The following is a 15,596-nucleotide window of genomic DNA, read 5'->3' as shown; positions in this document are numbered from 1 at the left end:
AATCACAAGTCACAACATACAAATAATGTTGTGCATTGGAGCAGAAAATTAAACGCTATATGAATTCATCTTTACTCCCTGAAGTGTGCTCAGTTTTGTTTACATACATTAAATCACAGATGGAGCATTCAAATGACAGATTAACACTGTGAACCGTCAGCCAACTTCTCTGCTTGAAGGTGCCGACATAATGATTTTCTTTAAAGAAAAATGGCCTCGTCCTACCAGCGACGGAAAATCAGTCCTCCAAAGATGTCTGAATTGATTTTCATGGAAGTCAGAAGTGTTTATCTAACCGAGTTTAAAGTCTCCCTTCTTCTTAACAGTGATGTTTTTGTTCATACATTAAAAGATGCCCTGAGGAGGTTTTCTTGTAAACACACTTATTTTTACATTCACTGTTTCTCACCGAAACTCATCGTTTGCCTCCTTGAGGCCGTGTTTAATACATGTCCTTCCTTGTTAAACATTTACAAAGCTGAGTTTATGAAACCTGCATTGTTTACATCAGCTAGCAGCCTCCCGTTCCCACGTTTTACTGGTGTTTTGATACATTTAGTGTTGATCAGAGGAATAACTAGAAACCCTCCTTTCATTTGATCAACATGGACAAACTTTAACATAAATGCTAGAATGATTTACCATTACATCCAGTTGATATAGTCTTCAGACACCTTGTCTTACATTTCTTCATGTTAGCTTTACCAAAGAGTTTAGAAGCTATGAGACAAAACTTGTAGATGCCACCATTTGGGACCGAAGACGCTTATTATATTTCTAATAGGGCTGTCAGAGTTTATGTAAGGGATAATGTACAACGAGCCCGTCATTGTTGTGAAAGAATCCCGTTCAGGGCGATGCAGGACCCCGACACGAAGCGGAGTGGAGCAGCATCGCCCTGAAGGGGATTCTTTCACAACACTGAGCCGCTAGCTGTACATTATCACGCTTATTACACAGCTACTTACTGAAGAAATCAATATTTTGACACAAAAACGGTCCGCCAGAGTCCGACATCAGAGCTGCGCCCATAGCAACAGTCTGTTATATATAGCAACGGTCTGCTATAAAGAAATGACAGGCCGCAGAACGCCATGATTGACCAATCAGAATCGAGTATTCAACACAGCCGTGTAATAAGTGATAATAACCCAAATTCATTTTAACGCCACTAAAGCATTAATGCAATTGATCCTTTGGCAGTTATAGCGGGCTCAGTTTTGAAGCTGGAGTAAAGATATTTGCATCATATCAAATCTCCTTTTAAGGTACATTTTCAACAGATGACATTTTTTTGGATTAATTTAATTTAATAATGATTCATCATAGACAATCATGCGATTAATCACGATTACAAATTTGAATCAATTGACAGCCCTAATTTATAATATGTGTATTGTTCAACACAGGCCATTTCAGTAGAGACATTAAAATTATGACAATAGAATAGAAATAATTTAGTTTTACTTTTTTTGTACGGCACTTTTGTAGGCGGACGTTTTACTGGCGTCCAGTACTCGCTTTCAGTCCAAAATGGCGAAAGCATAGCTTTGCTGCTGGGTGCTGATGTTGCAATGCACAACTGAGACAGATATTCTGAATGAGCGGTATACATGTCCAAAGAATGCTCCTAAAACCTGAATAACATCAGCATATCACACGTCTTAATCGGAAAAAAAGTCTACGTAATATGCTGTTTACATGACCCATATCAAATTCACAATATTGTCATATTCGGAATAACAGTGGGATATTAGTGTGAATGTAAACGTAGTCACTGGTTTTAGTTTTACCTGTGCTCTTCTTGCTTATGTCAATATGTCTTGTGTGCAAAAGGTCTTTAATTTGAACAAATATTTGAGCTTCACTTACAGAAACTCTACGTCTTCAACTGTTAATCTTAGAAACAATTACACGTTACCACACTGACTGTTCAACAGCTGATTGGAGGGAAGTAACAACAACTTTCTTTGTCTTTCTTTGTCTCTTTCCTGCTCTTCCTCCCTTCCCAGGAGGGGAATCCTTCTGGGGAAAACCTTTCAAGGATGAGTTTCGGCCCAACCTGTCTCATACCGGCCGGGGGGTTCTCAGCATGGCAAACTCCGGTCCAAACACCAACAAGTCCCAGTTGTAAGAAATGTTTTTTAAAAAGCTTAAACTTCCAACAATCACTCTGTTCTAGAAAGTCAGTCAGCAGAGAATTATGTTTTGTTTCTTACCGTCTTCTTCCTTCCTTTTGATTTCTCTGCCGAGGCCCCACAGGCGAAAAAAAAATCAATGCTGTCAGAATAAAATATCATATATTGGATGCACAAACATTTTATGTATTATAGCGTTTACTTATTTAGTAGTTAACAGGCATTTTGGCAAATTTCATCGTTTAAAAAAGTCAATTTGAAGAATTCGTCTCCATGAAGGAAAAGTGTTGTAACTCTAATAAGTATTTTTGACTATTTACTTTATACTACACATTATGGTAAAACTGAAACTGTCAGGACAGATTTTGTATTTGCTTTTTAAACTACTTTTGTCTTTGGTACACTTTAGTTTAACTCCCGCTATTTAAAGTTACTGTGAGGAACTTTCAACTGGTTATAAAACAGTCTCAATTTAATCCTGATGCCTCTAGATGACCTACATAAGTAAACCAGACAATCAGTGAGAAGATTGGCTATTCCTATGTAGTTATTCTTAATGCTTGTCATCGTTGCCGCCGGGTCGGATTCCACACAAAATCAGACGAAATCCTGCAGGTTCATCAGAAACTCCTTCAGCTTAGACTCCAGTTCTGGAGAACTAGAACCAGGACTGCACAGGGCAAACTGTCAGACCCTGCTGCAGTAAAATTAGGTTTTCTAAAGGGACTCTGGTGCTCGGAAACACTACCGCTTTTGTCCACAGGGGTCGCCAAAATCAACACAAAATGAAAGTTCTTCGCAGTAACTTTAACATTTATTGTGAAGTTTATTGATATAGTTGTCAAAAAGTTTAACTCCTCCTGTAATGCTGGCATAAACAGATAATGAATTATGATATAATAGAAAAGTTGTAGTCATCTAAAATGTCTTCATAGGAGAAGTAGAAATTGTTGAATACTGCACAGTAATAAACACTTAAAAATGTCCTCATATATGCTTCTAATCACATTATGTTTGTGTTATTGACAATTTACTAATATTATATACTGCTTATACATGTTTGTTAAAGGACCTTGTATGAGAAGAACCTGTAAATGTGCGATTTATACTTGTTTTTGACGGGTTATTGATTGTGTATTTAGTACAACTAAAGTAGCCATGTAAACTGACTGTATGAATGTTTTACCCAAACATAATGTTGTTTTTGTTCCGTTTTCTTTCAGCTTCATCACATTCCGGTCGTGCACCTACCTCGACAGGAAGCACACAATATTTGGAAGGTAAATCTTCTATTATTAAAGTGTGTGTTAGTTTTTTTTTGTTTTTAAATTGACTCCAGTGTGGCGTAGCAGCAGTGTTTTGTGTAATTTAGCAGCTGAGGCAAACGGCTTTTCAAAGGTGACAATCCTGACAGACACTTGCTTAATGCTCAGTGCCATTTACACAAACAGTCGGGTCGGCACCACATGTTCTCTTTTTCTTTATCTTTCTTATCCTCTTAGTCTTCTCCTCACTCCCTGCCTCTCTGTCTCACCCACTCGTATTATTCTTTAATACACATTTGGTTCCTCTGGAGCTCCAGACAGTGCAAACAGTATTGTGACTTCCAGTCTGACTCCTGGCCACGAAGCAGTGAAAAATTTAGTAGCTGCTGAATCTAAACTGAAGGCTCCCTCTGTCTCTGCTGAGCTGAGCAGGATCTTAAATGGTTGTCTTTTCTGGCTGTTGTCTAAAAATATTCAGACAGCTTTCAGCTGACTGATTCTTCACATGGTCAACGCACTTAAAAAGCTTCTGCTTTAACCCCCGCGTCCAGCTTTCTGTCCTTTCCAGACGGTAGTCTTTGCACATTTAATGGGATTGGCGGTCTGAGCTGTACATAATGTCTGTGGACTCGTTTTACAGAGGAAAGGTTTTCTGAGATGCAAATTTTCCCATGTTTTTGTGTGACTAATGGGGACACCAATTTTTTGAAAATAGTCTGGTATTGAGCGGGAGCTGCAAAGTGGGCTGCAATGTAATCCTTTGCGTGAAGCCTAAATTCCTCTCTTAAAGGAGAACTTCGGTATTTTTCCCATGTGTTTGTGTCTAACGGCTGCCACTAATTTCTTCAACGCATTAAAACAACTTGCGTTTTATGTTGTAGCGGGCTCAGTTTCAAAGCTAGAGTGAAGTTGAGAGACTTTATACTTTCCCCCAGGACAGTTATCTGAAGATATATAATATGTCCCTGTTGTCAGGTAAAGAAATGTCTCCAAAATGTCAACGTTTTTAGGACTAAGCATTGTAGCTGTTTTGGTGATGTATTTTTTTACATTTTGGAAAGAATTTAAGTTAAAAAAATTACCCAAAATTGGTAAAATCTCATGTATGACAAACTTAATATCTCATATATGGAGGAATAATTGAGATAGAACTGGAAATATTCATATTTTCACTAGAGCTGTCAAAGTAATGTGATAATAACATTTTTAACGCCACTAATTTCTTCAATGCATTAACATAACGTGTGATTTTTGGGTTGTAGCAGGCTCGGTTTTAAAGCTAGAGTGAAGATACTGGTATCTAGAACTAGAAAACCTAATGAATCCATCGGTACTAACCATGTCATACTAGCTTTGTCGTAAAGGAGGTTATATAACGCTCACAAGTTACGCTAAATTGTGGCGAGGAAAAACTGGTATGTCCATTTTCAAAGGGGTCCCTTGACCTCTGACGTCTAGATATGTGAATGTAAATGGGTTCTATGGGTACCCACGAGTCTCCCCTTTACAGACATGCCCACTTTATGATAATCACATGCAGTTTGGGGCAAGTCATAGTCATATTCTTTTATGCTAAATGCAGTACCTGTGAGGGTTTCTGGACAATATCTGTCATTGTTTTGTGTTAATTGATTTCCAATAATAAATATAAACATACATTTGCATAAAGCAGCATATTTGTCCACTACCATGTTGATAAGGGTATTAAATACTTGACAAATCTCCCTTTAAGGTACATTTTGAACTGATAAAAATGTGCAATTAATTTGTGATTAATCGCGATTAATTATGGACAATCATGCGACTAATCCCAATTAAATATTTTAATCAATTGACTGAATTAGAACCCTAATTTTATGCCAATAGATCATGTAGTAGTTTTGTCTGATAGGTCAGTGAGTCATCGAGTGTGGGAGCTCCTCTGTTCGACTGAACATGTGGAAGCAGAGCATATGTGACCTCCTGCTAGCTGTTGGTTGTACCGTTTGTGTGTCTTCTCACTCCACACATGGAAACCCCACAGGAGCAGCTAGATAAAGACTTTGCAGTTAAAAGAGCAAAGTGAGAGCAACTTCTTTAAAGTGCTGTGCAGCAGGGGAGTCGCTAACCGATTCGCCTCTTGGCCCTCGGCATTTGACAGACTCTATCCTCAGCGATTGTTTTCTCTGCTGTGTTTACACCATGAGGCCAGTGTGCTGATAACGAACACTATAAACAGGAGGAAATAGTGCATTTGTTGGGGACTATTTTCAGCTGTGGATTAATACACATTTGGTGCTCTAGTGCAGTGGTTCCCTACCTGGGGTCCGGGCCCCCTCTTAGGGGAGCACCAAAGATCATAAGGGGTGCGCCTGTTCTGAGGTTGTCAAAATTAGATTTGAACATGTATAACTAAAATCATAACACACTTACTGAATAATTTATACAAAAGTCTGTATTTAAAACTATATAAAAAAAATTAGGGCTGTCAATCGATTAAAATATTTAATCGCGATTAATCACACATTTTGTATCTGTTCAAAATGTACCTTAAAGGGAGATTTATCAAGTATTTAATACTCTTATCAACATGGGAGTGGACAAATATGCTGCTTTATGCAAATGTATGTTTATATTTATTATTGTAAATCAATTAACAACACAAAACAATGACAAATATTGTCCAGAAACCCTCACAGGTACTGCATTTAGCATAACAAATATGCTCAAATCATAACATGGCAAACTGCAGCCCAACAGGCAACAACAGCTGTCAGTGTGTCAGTGTGCTGACTTGACTATGACTTGCCCCAAACTGCATGTGATTATCATAAAGTGGGCATGTCTGTAAAGGGGAGACTCGTGGGTACCCATAGAACCCATTTACATTCACATATCTAGACGTCAGAGGTTTTGAACTTGGTTTCATCTTTCTCCTCCAAACCACCATACAGCCCTGAGTGATGTCATGATTGAACACATCAGTACTTGCATACTGTAGGATATGTCATTTTGAATGGTAAAAATGGCTGAATTCAACTTTTGTCTCTAATGGTTATATTCTATATTTTGTTGGGAGGAATATGCTGCCTTTGTTTTGTCTTTCCTGTCGAAACTCAAAGTGATCTGGGACCTGTGTGGGGAGGATAGGTGTATAAAGGACTTATCATGAAGGATGTTTTTCTCTTTTGCAGGATTGTTGGTGGATTTGAGACGCTCACAGCCATGGAGAACGTGGAGGCTGATCCCAAATCAGACAAACCAAAGGTAGGACGTAGTGAGGTTTGTGTAGAAATATCCCTCCACTGGTCTTTCTGGGGTCAAATTACGTCTCATTTTACAATCTTGAAATGTAGCCGTTGATACCCCTGTCTAGAGTTAATTACAGAGTGCAACAGTAGAATCAGTTCACTACAGATCACTAACATTAAAAGCAGCTGAGGAGTTCAAGACTCAGCCACAGTGCCATTTTGACCCTTACATGCATCATGTAGTCTTTGTGAAACAGAAGTGTTGTCATTCTATTGTTCTCAATTACAAATAAGCTGTTAAACATTACAAATGCAGCTACAATATTTTTCTTCACATTTATATTGATGTCAATATCTTATTTTAAGTTTTAAATTAAGTTTGTTTTTTTGCATCTTTATCTTCTTTTACCCGCTAAATGAGTGGGCTGACATTGGATACACAATATTTCTAGATTTTCTTAGGTGATGTTTAAGAGACTCGTATCATTATCACAGATCATTTTAAGGTCACAAATAATATTTAGTTTTCCTCTGAGGGAGCCATGGGTTTTTTTGGGATCCTAATTTTTCCAGTTTGTGTGTTTTACAGTCGGAGATCAAGATCATAAGTGCGACTGTGTTCGTGGACCCGTACGAAGAGGCTGACGCTCAGGTTTGTATCGCTCTGTCCGTCTGCATACATGAACAAAATCGACTTTATGATAGAACCAATTTCTTCCACACAGAGAAGCCCTCTGATGATTTCTACCTATAAATGAGTGTGTGTAAGTATTTGGACAGTGAGGCCCTTTTTATATACAGTCCTTCCAGATTTTTTTAACAGTGCAGCAGCACAATCTGGGCCTACAATCAATACACTCCATCCATCCATTTTCTTCCGCTCATCCGGGTCGCAGGGGCAGCAGGCTAAGCAGGGAATTCCAGATGTCCCTCTCCCCAGCAACGTTTTCCAGCTCTTCCTGGAGGACCCCGAGGCGTTCCCAGGCCAGACGGGATATATAATCTCTCCACCGGCCCCCTTCGACACAAAATACACTGTGTACCCTAAAATTAAAGATGGAGGTCGGCTCTTTACCTCAATATGCATTGTTTGATTTAAGATCCAAAGTGATGGATACAGAGCCATCGCAACAAAACAATTGACTGTATTTACGTGTGTAAAGGCCCAGACACACCAACCTGTCATGACAGAACAAGCGGCGATGAAGCATCGCCTCACATCACCTTTATCTTGGCAAGAAATTTGCCCTTGAACACACCACAAAGACTACAGCCAAAGACCAGTTAGCACGTACGTTCTGCACCTGCGTGAGAGGAAATAACTCTCCATACCAGCAGGTTACGGAGGTCTGTATTCATCATTCAAAAAGGGAAACTGTAAAACCGAGGACGGCGGATATACAAGCCGTTGTTATGATGAAACAAAGCGGCGTTTGACGACTATTTTCACACCGCTCTCACTCCCCCCTTAGCTTCATTCCAGATTGGAACATGCTGAATCGGCCAAAAAGCCTCCGACACGGGCAGACTAGAGCCGACGGTGCGGGACACACCGCAAAAACTAGACCGACAGACGCTCACTGACGGCTCCAAACTGTCAATATACATCAAACTCTGGAACCGCGTCAGATGCACTCATTGCACAGTGCGAGAGTCACAGCATGGAAGTAACAATTGCTGAACGTGAAGTCCTGCGGTGTGAGCGCCGCCTCTGTGTCCCTTCTGATCTGGCGTGTAAGTTGTTGGGATTTATAATGATTTGTGTTTTTCAGATTGCAGCGGAGCGAGAAAAGGAGCTGCAGAAAGAGGAGGAGGAGCGGCAGCAGACCAGCATCGCCCAGAAGAAAGCGAAGGAGGAGCAAGCGCCAAAAACCTTCAAGGCAGGCGTGGGGAAATACATCAACCCTGCCACAACGTAAGGACACACTCACACACTGATTTACTATTCATCAAACTACATTGTGCTTCTGCTGTAGTAGGCATCGCTGTGACGTGCGTAAACTGCATAAGAATATTTATTCCACTTTCCAGGCAGAATTTGAATTAAAAAGTTAACTCTGCCTCCACACAACCGTCACATTATTCTCCTCACAGTCTGATGTTGGCGTCTTGAGGAACAGGATAATAATGAATGGATGATAAAACATGATTACATAGCGACACAGAACGAGCAGAAACATAATGTGCAAAATTGCCAATTATGTAGAAGATTACCCGTTTCCCCCATAGGGATAATTCAGCTTTATTGTCCAGATCATATTTTCGCTGAGTTCAGCTATATAGTGTTGTTTTTATGTGACATTACAACATGTTTCATTTTGGGTTTTTATATCTAACAACACTTGTCAAAACTTTTACAACAATTTGTTCTTGAAGTTTACTGTTAATCTCAGTCAAATATGAAATATGATGAAGAGATAGAAACATCAGTTTATTGTCTCTTTGCACTATAAAATTCCTCATACGGGTTTTTATTTTTTGAGGTAGAATCTGTTCAGTAAAGACAAAAGATGAATAAAGACGTTAAATCTACGACACTTTACACAAGCCCTGCAGCTTTTTGTGGGAATATTGAAATTACTGTCATTATGCAAAATGATGGCGCATTAACTGAACTGACAACTTTGGCTGAAGTGTGCATTAGGAGATAATTATGCTCATGATTTGTCTCTCTTTGGTGGTGTTTTATCTTCATCTTATCCTTCTCCTGTCATCACGTCATGTTCACACATATTTAGCTTTATGCAGAGCATGTTGAGTATTAATGCTTCCAAATAACAGTCATTTTGTCCTGACAGTTAAATGAAAAAGTGGCGTGTTTAAACAGTCATTAATGGTCTTTTAAAAGGGATTTATCAGTGTGTAAAATGCTTGCTCATTTGTGCATTTAAAGGATAATTTTGATATTTTTCAACCTGGACCTTATTTTCCCATGTTTTTGTGTTTAACTGACTAATGGAGACAACACTTTTTGAAATTGGTCCAGTACTGAGGGAGAACGCTGCAGCCACTAAACGATCTGTAATGTAATCATTTGGGGCAACCTGGCACCGTCAGTTTACGTCCACTAAAGCCCCGTCTACATGTATAAAGATATTTCTAAAAACAGATATTTTCCTCTACGTTTTGGGTCACAAAAATGGATATTTTTAAAAACGATGACGTCCTCTCCTCATTCTGCTCATGTCGATTGTTGCTTTGTGTAATGAGCATGCACCAGAAATAGGGATGCTAATTTTGAAACATTTTCATAACCGATAACCGACCCTCGTTAACCCATTATTAACCGACAAGATTTGTGCCTCGCATGCAGCGGTGCGCCAGCTGCAGCGTATGAACACAACAGACAGCTGAGTCCCCAGTTCACCCGTCCGGGAGCGTTAACTTAGTCAAACAAACAGTGTGTGTGTTTGTGCTACGTTAGCATCTGTAGCTCTGCTGGGAGCTTCGTGCTCACCATTGTCACACACATACCACCGTATGTGTCTAACTGCAGCGAGTTTCCAACAGTATGTGTGTGGGTTTGTCCGTGGCGTTATAGCTGTGAACGTACAGTAGGTGTAGCAGACAGTGTGTGTACAGTTTAGTTGTCGGTGAATAAATGCTACGAGGTTACAACTCCTCCGCTCAAGCGAGCTATAGACGGGAGCCAACTTCCTGTATCTGTAACGTCGGCTCAGACTGTCTTAAAGTGGGCTCTTAAGGTGGACCAGCTTTTTTCCTTTAAGTGATGAGTTTTTCTCAGCTTTTTAATTAATTATTAACATTTCTTTTAACCGTTTTAACTGATAGCGTTACTCCGTTAAAATGCTTAATGTCGGTTAACGGTTAAACGGTTAATTATTAACATCCCTAGCCAGAAACAATAACAAAGATGGTAGACTACCGGCTTTTTTTACGTTTTGTTAGCACTGCTCGGACTAATCACTACTTTTACATTTGAAAAATGTTCCAGTCACAGGAGGCCAAAGCAGGGAACACATTAAACACGTGGAGGCTGAATGGTGCTTATAAGTAATGTAATCTACATGTGGCACACATCTGTGTGGGAGAAAAACCAGCTGATTGTGATATTATATTCCTCTCCCTTTTTAGAAAACGTTCGGCTGCTGAAGATGAAAGCGGGCCGTCCACCAGCGGAGCGGCGCCCAAGAAGTCCAAAGGGAAGAGCAACTTCGGAGACTTCAGTGCCTGGTAGCACCGAGGCATTCGGCTTTTACCAGTCTGTATTTTTACTGGTCGGGTTGAGCGCGAGCAAAATTAATTTCATTCATACATGTGTGTATCATCTCTCAGTAGTGTTGTCATCTTTGTGAAACAATTAAAGTTACTTTTTACAAACATATGTTATACATCTTCCTTCATGTGTGACTGTTGATTTAAAAACAATGTATTGACTCAGTTTTGATGCAATAAAGCAGCAGTATAAAGATATCAGCACTTATTAAGAGGAAACTCAGTGTAAGACGTAATTAATCTTATCTTCGTCAACCGAGACATTCCAATCAATATTTGGGGCTAAAACCACCTGATCGATATCTTTTTGTCCTGGACAGTTTAATCAATGTGCGGTCCAGGATGCTCTAATCAGTATTTGTTGAACATGATTAACTCCCGACACAGACTGTGTTCATTCTGTGGTGAAGAATGACGACACGTAGCCGCTTCAGCTCTGAGCCGGTTCTCTCCCGAGTGTTTTTAATGGATTTGCTCGTCACATTTCCATAATCATTTAGCACAGTGCTCCACAGAAAGAGTTATAGTGAAGTCAAGGTGGTGCACACATGAAACAAATAATCTTAGAGCTTGGTCACTTTGTTATGTCTACACTGGTGGTCTGATTACTTTTTCTCCATTTGCCATGTGGAGCAGAAGAACCCATTCTATAAAGCCTATATCATTTATATAAAGAGGTGTTCATGTTTTACCGGCAACTACAACAGTAGATATCTGTTTAATAGAGTGCAGCAGGGATTATGTATTTTTGTAGACCAACCAGGAAGTTGGCATCGCCTTGGTTCTCTCAATTAAAAGCCAATGGGATTTTTTTGGTGGGGGGGGGGTTGGATTATAAAATAAACTCAGAAAATAAATAAACTAATCTCCACAAATGAACACCACTTGTATGATTTTTTTATGAAGTGTGAATGCAATCGCCAAAAGTAAAAAGCTAACGTTAGGCTATAAACTAACTACACCACTAGCAGAGAGACGAAACTCTGCTACTTTTTTGACAACAGCCGCTATATGGCTCTGCGGTAGCGCTGCCGTCATTTTGGACTGAAAGCATCAATGAGTCCATTGCCATGGATGTATAAAGAGAAGTCTGAAAATCAGAGGATCATTTCTTTTGAGGTAAATCAACTTCCCTCTACGAACGCTTAAATATCCCTCATTTAAATCGTTATGTCCTAAAAGTTGTAAAATGAACTAATAGCCGACTATAGAGTTATTTTCCTCGGCGTCCTAATGAAGGTGCATCAGACCCACAGGACTGCACCGCCCCGCACGCTTCATATGACATATCCGGTTCTGCCAGCTTCCTGCTAGCTGTATGCGGCTGTAATAATGGATATATTGGCTGTAATTCATCACTTCTATTATCTTCTAAAACACCCACGGGCTGTATGCTGTAAGCCTGTACCGTGGTGGATGTATTAACGTCTCCATTCCCAAACAACCGGCTATCGGCCAGTAGCTAGTAGTGCTAGTAGCATGACATAAACAGAGTTTAATGGAGTTGTAGGCTATTTACTAACACGCAGGGCAAAAGCACAGGACACAACCTCTTATACTGTATATCCATGGTCTGTGGTTTATTGGACTCTATTTTGGATCCTTGACATGAAAAGGTTTGAGATTGTTCTCAAAATCTGTGTGCTGGATTTTTCTAACTTCTATTTATGACCATCGCTCACTTTAAGCTCCTCTGGGAAGCAGAAAGTTTAATAAGTAAGTAAGTAAATAGTTATAATAGTATGCATATTTATAATATTTGTATTGTTCAACCATTTCGTTAGAGACATTAAATAGGAATAGAAATAATTTTGTTTTAGGTGGATGTTTTACTGGCGTCTGGTAGTCGCTTTCAGTCCAAAATGGCGGAAGCGTAGCTCTGCTGCTGGGCGCTGATGTTGCAATCGAACGAATAATTGACTTTCACATCTGTTCAATATACGTTTTGACGCTTAGACCACGGTCGCATGAACGTGAGTAAACACAACGAGGCGTGGTGACATTTTTAGTAGTCTCATTTAGCCACTTCTTAGCAACCGCCTTTTTGATGACACAAAATACATATTAACTGACATATTTTATATCATAGGTCAAAACGTTAAAATTTCTTCAGCTTGTGTTAACCACAGACCTTATTTCAGGCATCTAACTAAAAACCCATTCAAAAAACCAGACGAGGGAACCGGAAGTGCTAAAATACGAAGTCATTTTCGTGTTTTAGGACTCCCGCAGCACTCAGTTGGTCAGTAGTCCGTTCTTTATTTTAGCTTTTTTCCCCATTGACACGTCTATTGGAAGTGCACACTGAACTCTATGTGTTGCCAGGTGGAGTTTTACAAGCCCTGAGTATCATAAAAAACATCTAAAAATGGCCACAATGAACATGAAGTACATTTTCAAACACCCTGTTGTTCCTGGAAAACACATCTCGTTCTATACACTAGACATGTTTGCCCAGAAACACCTTAATAGCCGGCGTTCAGAGCAGCAAATGTAAAAGCTTTAATGGTCTGAGACGGGCCTGTAATTGCATGAAGCTGCGTGGCATCATTCCTTTTTTAGGATCCGTGTTGCGCGGCTGAAACGGCGGTATTGGTGATAGCACCCTTGTGTCACATAACACATAATTTATTGGATGCTTGGTTATCGGCCTTAATGCCGCTCCACTCGAGCCTCATTATTTAGCCGTGCTCTTGGCAGCGGTTGCCAAGCTTTGGGCTTTTACCTGAATGAATGCACCCTTGAGTGTCCTCAGTGTCTCTTCCCCCTGCCTGAGTGAGACGAAGCTTTGTAAATACGGGAGGTGGAAAATGAAGTCGTGCCCTCCGAAACTCAAGTTCCAGACCTACACGGTTATCCTTTTCACACATGGAGTGCTAAAACTGAGCCCCGGTGTGATGGGGGAAGTCTGTTTCCCAACTGTCCAGTCAGCACAGCGGTATAAAATGAACTCCCGCCGGCTGTAAGTCACTAATTCAATGAATAATTGAGGTCTGTGGTTCTTACAAGCGTTAGATGGGTGACTTGATACTGCGGAGTGACAAACAATCAGTAACTTTAGACAGTAAGTTGCTTACATAATGCACTCACATGGCTAACAATTTACTGTATTACCAGGTTATCAGGTATACCTGTAATCTAGTGCAATCCATTACAACGGCCTTGTAATACTGTCTGTGGTGCTTTTAATGTTTAGTTTTTAGTGACAGGTTTTTTTCTTTGTTTTGATTAAGTTTTGTGGTAGTTTTTAATCTTACGTTGGACTCCAGTTGATTAAACTGTTGTCAGGTTGTTAAAAAGGCGTTATCAGTCGCTATAAGCCCCATAGATGTGGGTTAACAGGGGCCTACTACACCCACTAGTAGGTTCTATCATCGATTCACATGGTAGATGTGGAGGCAATTTCTGTGAAGAAGGACTCAAAAATCAAGAGAGAGTCTTTTAAAGGTTTAATAAACACTTGCAAGTGGGTAAACAACCATCAACATAAATGTTCAGGGCTGAGAGCCCTGAGTCTCTCCGTTTCTCGACATTTATACCCTTGCGTTCATGCTCACAGTCGTATATCTCACATTGTCTGTCTGACTGACACTTCTGTCCATTTAGGGTTTCTTGTCCTACCGAAAGAAGGAATAAAAGAACACAACAGCGACCGTAGTAATTACGACAGGAGCAGAAGCGGAAGTCAGGCGCTGTAGTATAGACTGTGTGGAGGTAGGGGACCTCTTTACTTGATATTCTCAGAGCTAAACTCTTTCTTCTGCTCCACTAGCTCACTTGTTTGCTCACACCATCACACACATTCCCCACCGCTCTTTCTTTCCTTCACTCAGTTCCCATGTACACACCAACCCGGTCTTACGGGAAGGTGTATAAATACCACGACATTACACGGATATATCGCGTGTCATTTGTATGCCACGCAAACGTCTGCAGTTAGGTTCAGGCAAGACAACAACTTAGTTAGGTAAAGGAATAATGTCATGTTTGGGCTTTAAATATGTAAACTAAGTAGGGCTGTCAAAGTTAACAGGATAATAACACGTTAACGCAAATGCGTTTTAACGACACTAATTCCTTTATCGCCGTTTTAAAGATAGAATGAATATACTTGTATCCTGCGAAACTAAAAAACCTAATGAATCCATTGGTATCAATCATGTCATACTAGCTTGTCGGGAAGGAGGTTAAATAATGCTCCAAACTTGCGCAACATTGTGGTGAGTAAAAACTGTCATGGCCATTTTCAAAGGGGTCCCTTGACCTCTGACCTCCAGATATGTGAATGTAAATGGTTTCTATGGGTACCCACGAGTCTCCCCTTTACAGACATGCCCACTTTATGATAATCACATGCAGTTTGGGGCAAGTCATAGTCAAGTCAGCACACTGACACACTGACAGCTGTTGTTGCCTGTTGGGCTGCAGTTTGCCATGTTATGATTTGAGCATATATTTGTTATGCTAGATGCAGTACCTGTGAGGGTTTCTGGACAATATCTGTCATTGTTTTGTGTTGTTAATTGATTTCCAATAATAAATATGTACATACATTTGCATAAAGCAGCATATTTGTCCACTTCTATGTTGATAAGAGGATTAAATACTTGAGAAATCTCCCTTTACGGTACATTTTGAAAAGATAAACATTTTTATTAATTTGTGATTCATTTGTGATTAAATGTGATTTATCATGGACAATAATGCAATTAATCACAATTAAATAT

General features: G+C 39.8%; 1 protein-coding gene across 1 annotated transcript in view; it reads left to right on the top strand.

Moving 5' to 3' along the window:
- Positions 1-10,978, top strand: part of ppil2 (peptidylprolyl isomerase (cyclophilin)-like 2) — a 31,693-nt gene extending 20,715 nt beyond the window's left edge. Inside the window, exons 15-20 of the mRNA XM_037777603.1 lie at positions 2,013-2,130; positions 3,362-3,418; positions 6,577-6,649; positions 7,223-7,285; positions 8,406-8,548; positions 10,729-10,978. Coding sequence (XP_037633531.1) covers positions 2,013-2,130; positions 3,362-3,418; positions 6,577-6,649; positions 7,223-7,285; positions 8,406-8,548; positions 10,729-10,831 — 557 coding nt within the window. The 3' untranslated portion in view covers positions 10,832-10,978. The remainder of the gene's footprint in view (positions 1-2,012; positions 2,131-3,361; positions 3,419-6,576; positions 6,650-7,222; positions 7,286-8,405; positions 8,549-10,728) is intronic.
- The last annotated feature ends 4,618 nt before the right edge of the window (positions 10,979-15,596 follow it).

The sequence above is a fragment of the Sebastes umbrosus genome, chromosome 8 (genome assembly GCF_015220745.1).
Source record: "Sebastes umbrosus isolate fSebUmb1 chromosome 8, fSebUmb1.pri, whole genome shotgun sequence".
Classification (NCBI taxonomy): domain Eukaryota; kingdom Metazoa; phylum Chordata; class Actinopteri; order Perciformes; family Sebastidae; genus Sebastes; species Sebastes umbrosus.
The sequence above is the reverse complement of the archived record's forward strand: the minus strand, read 5'-3'. Positions and strand labels throughout refer to the sequence as shown.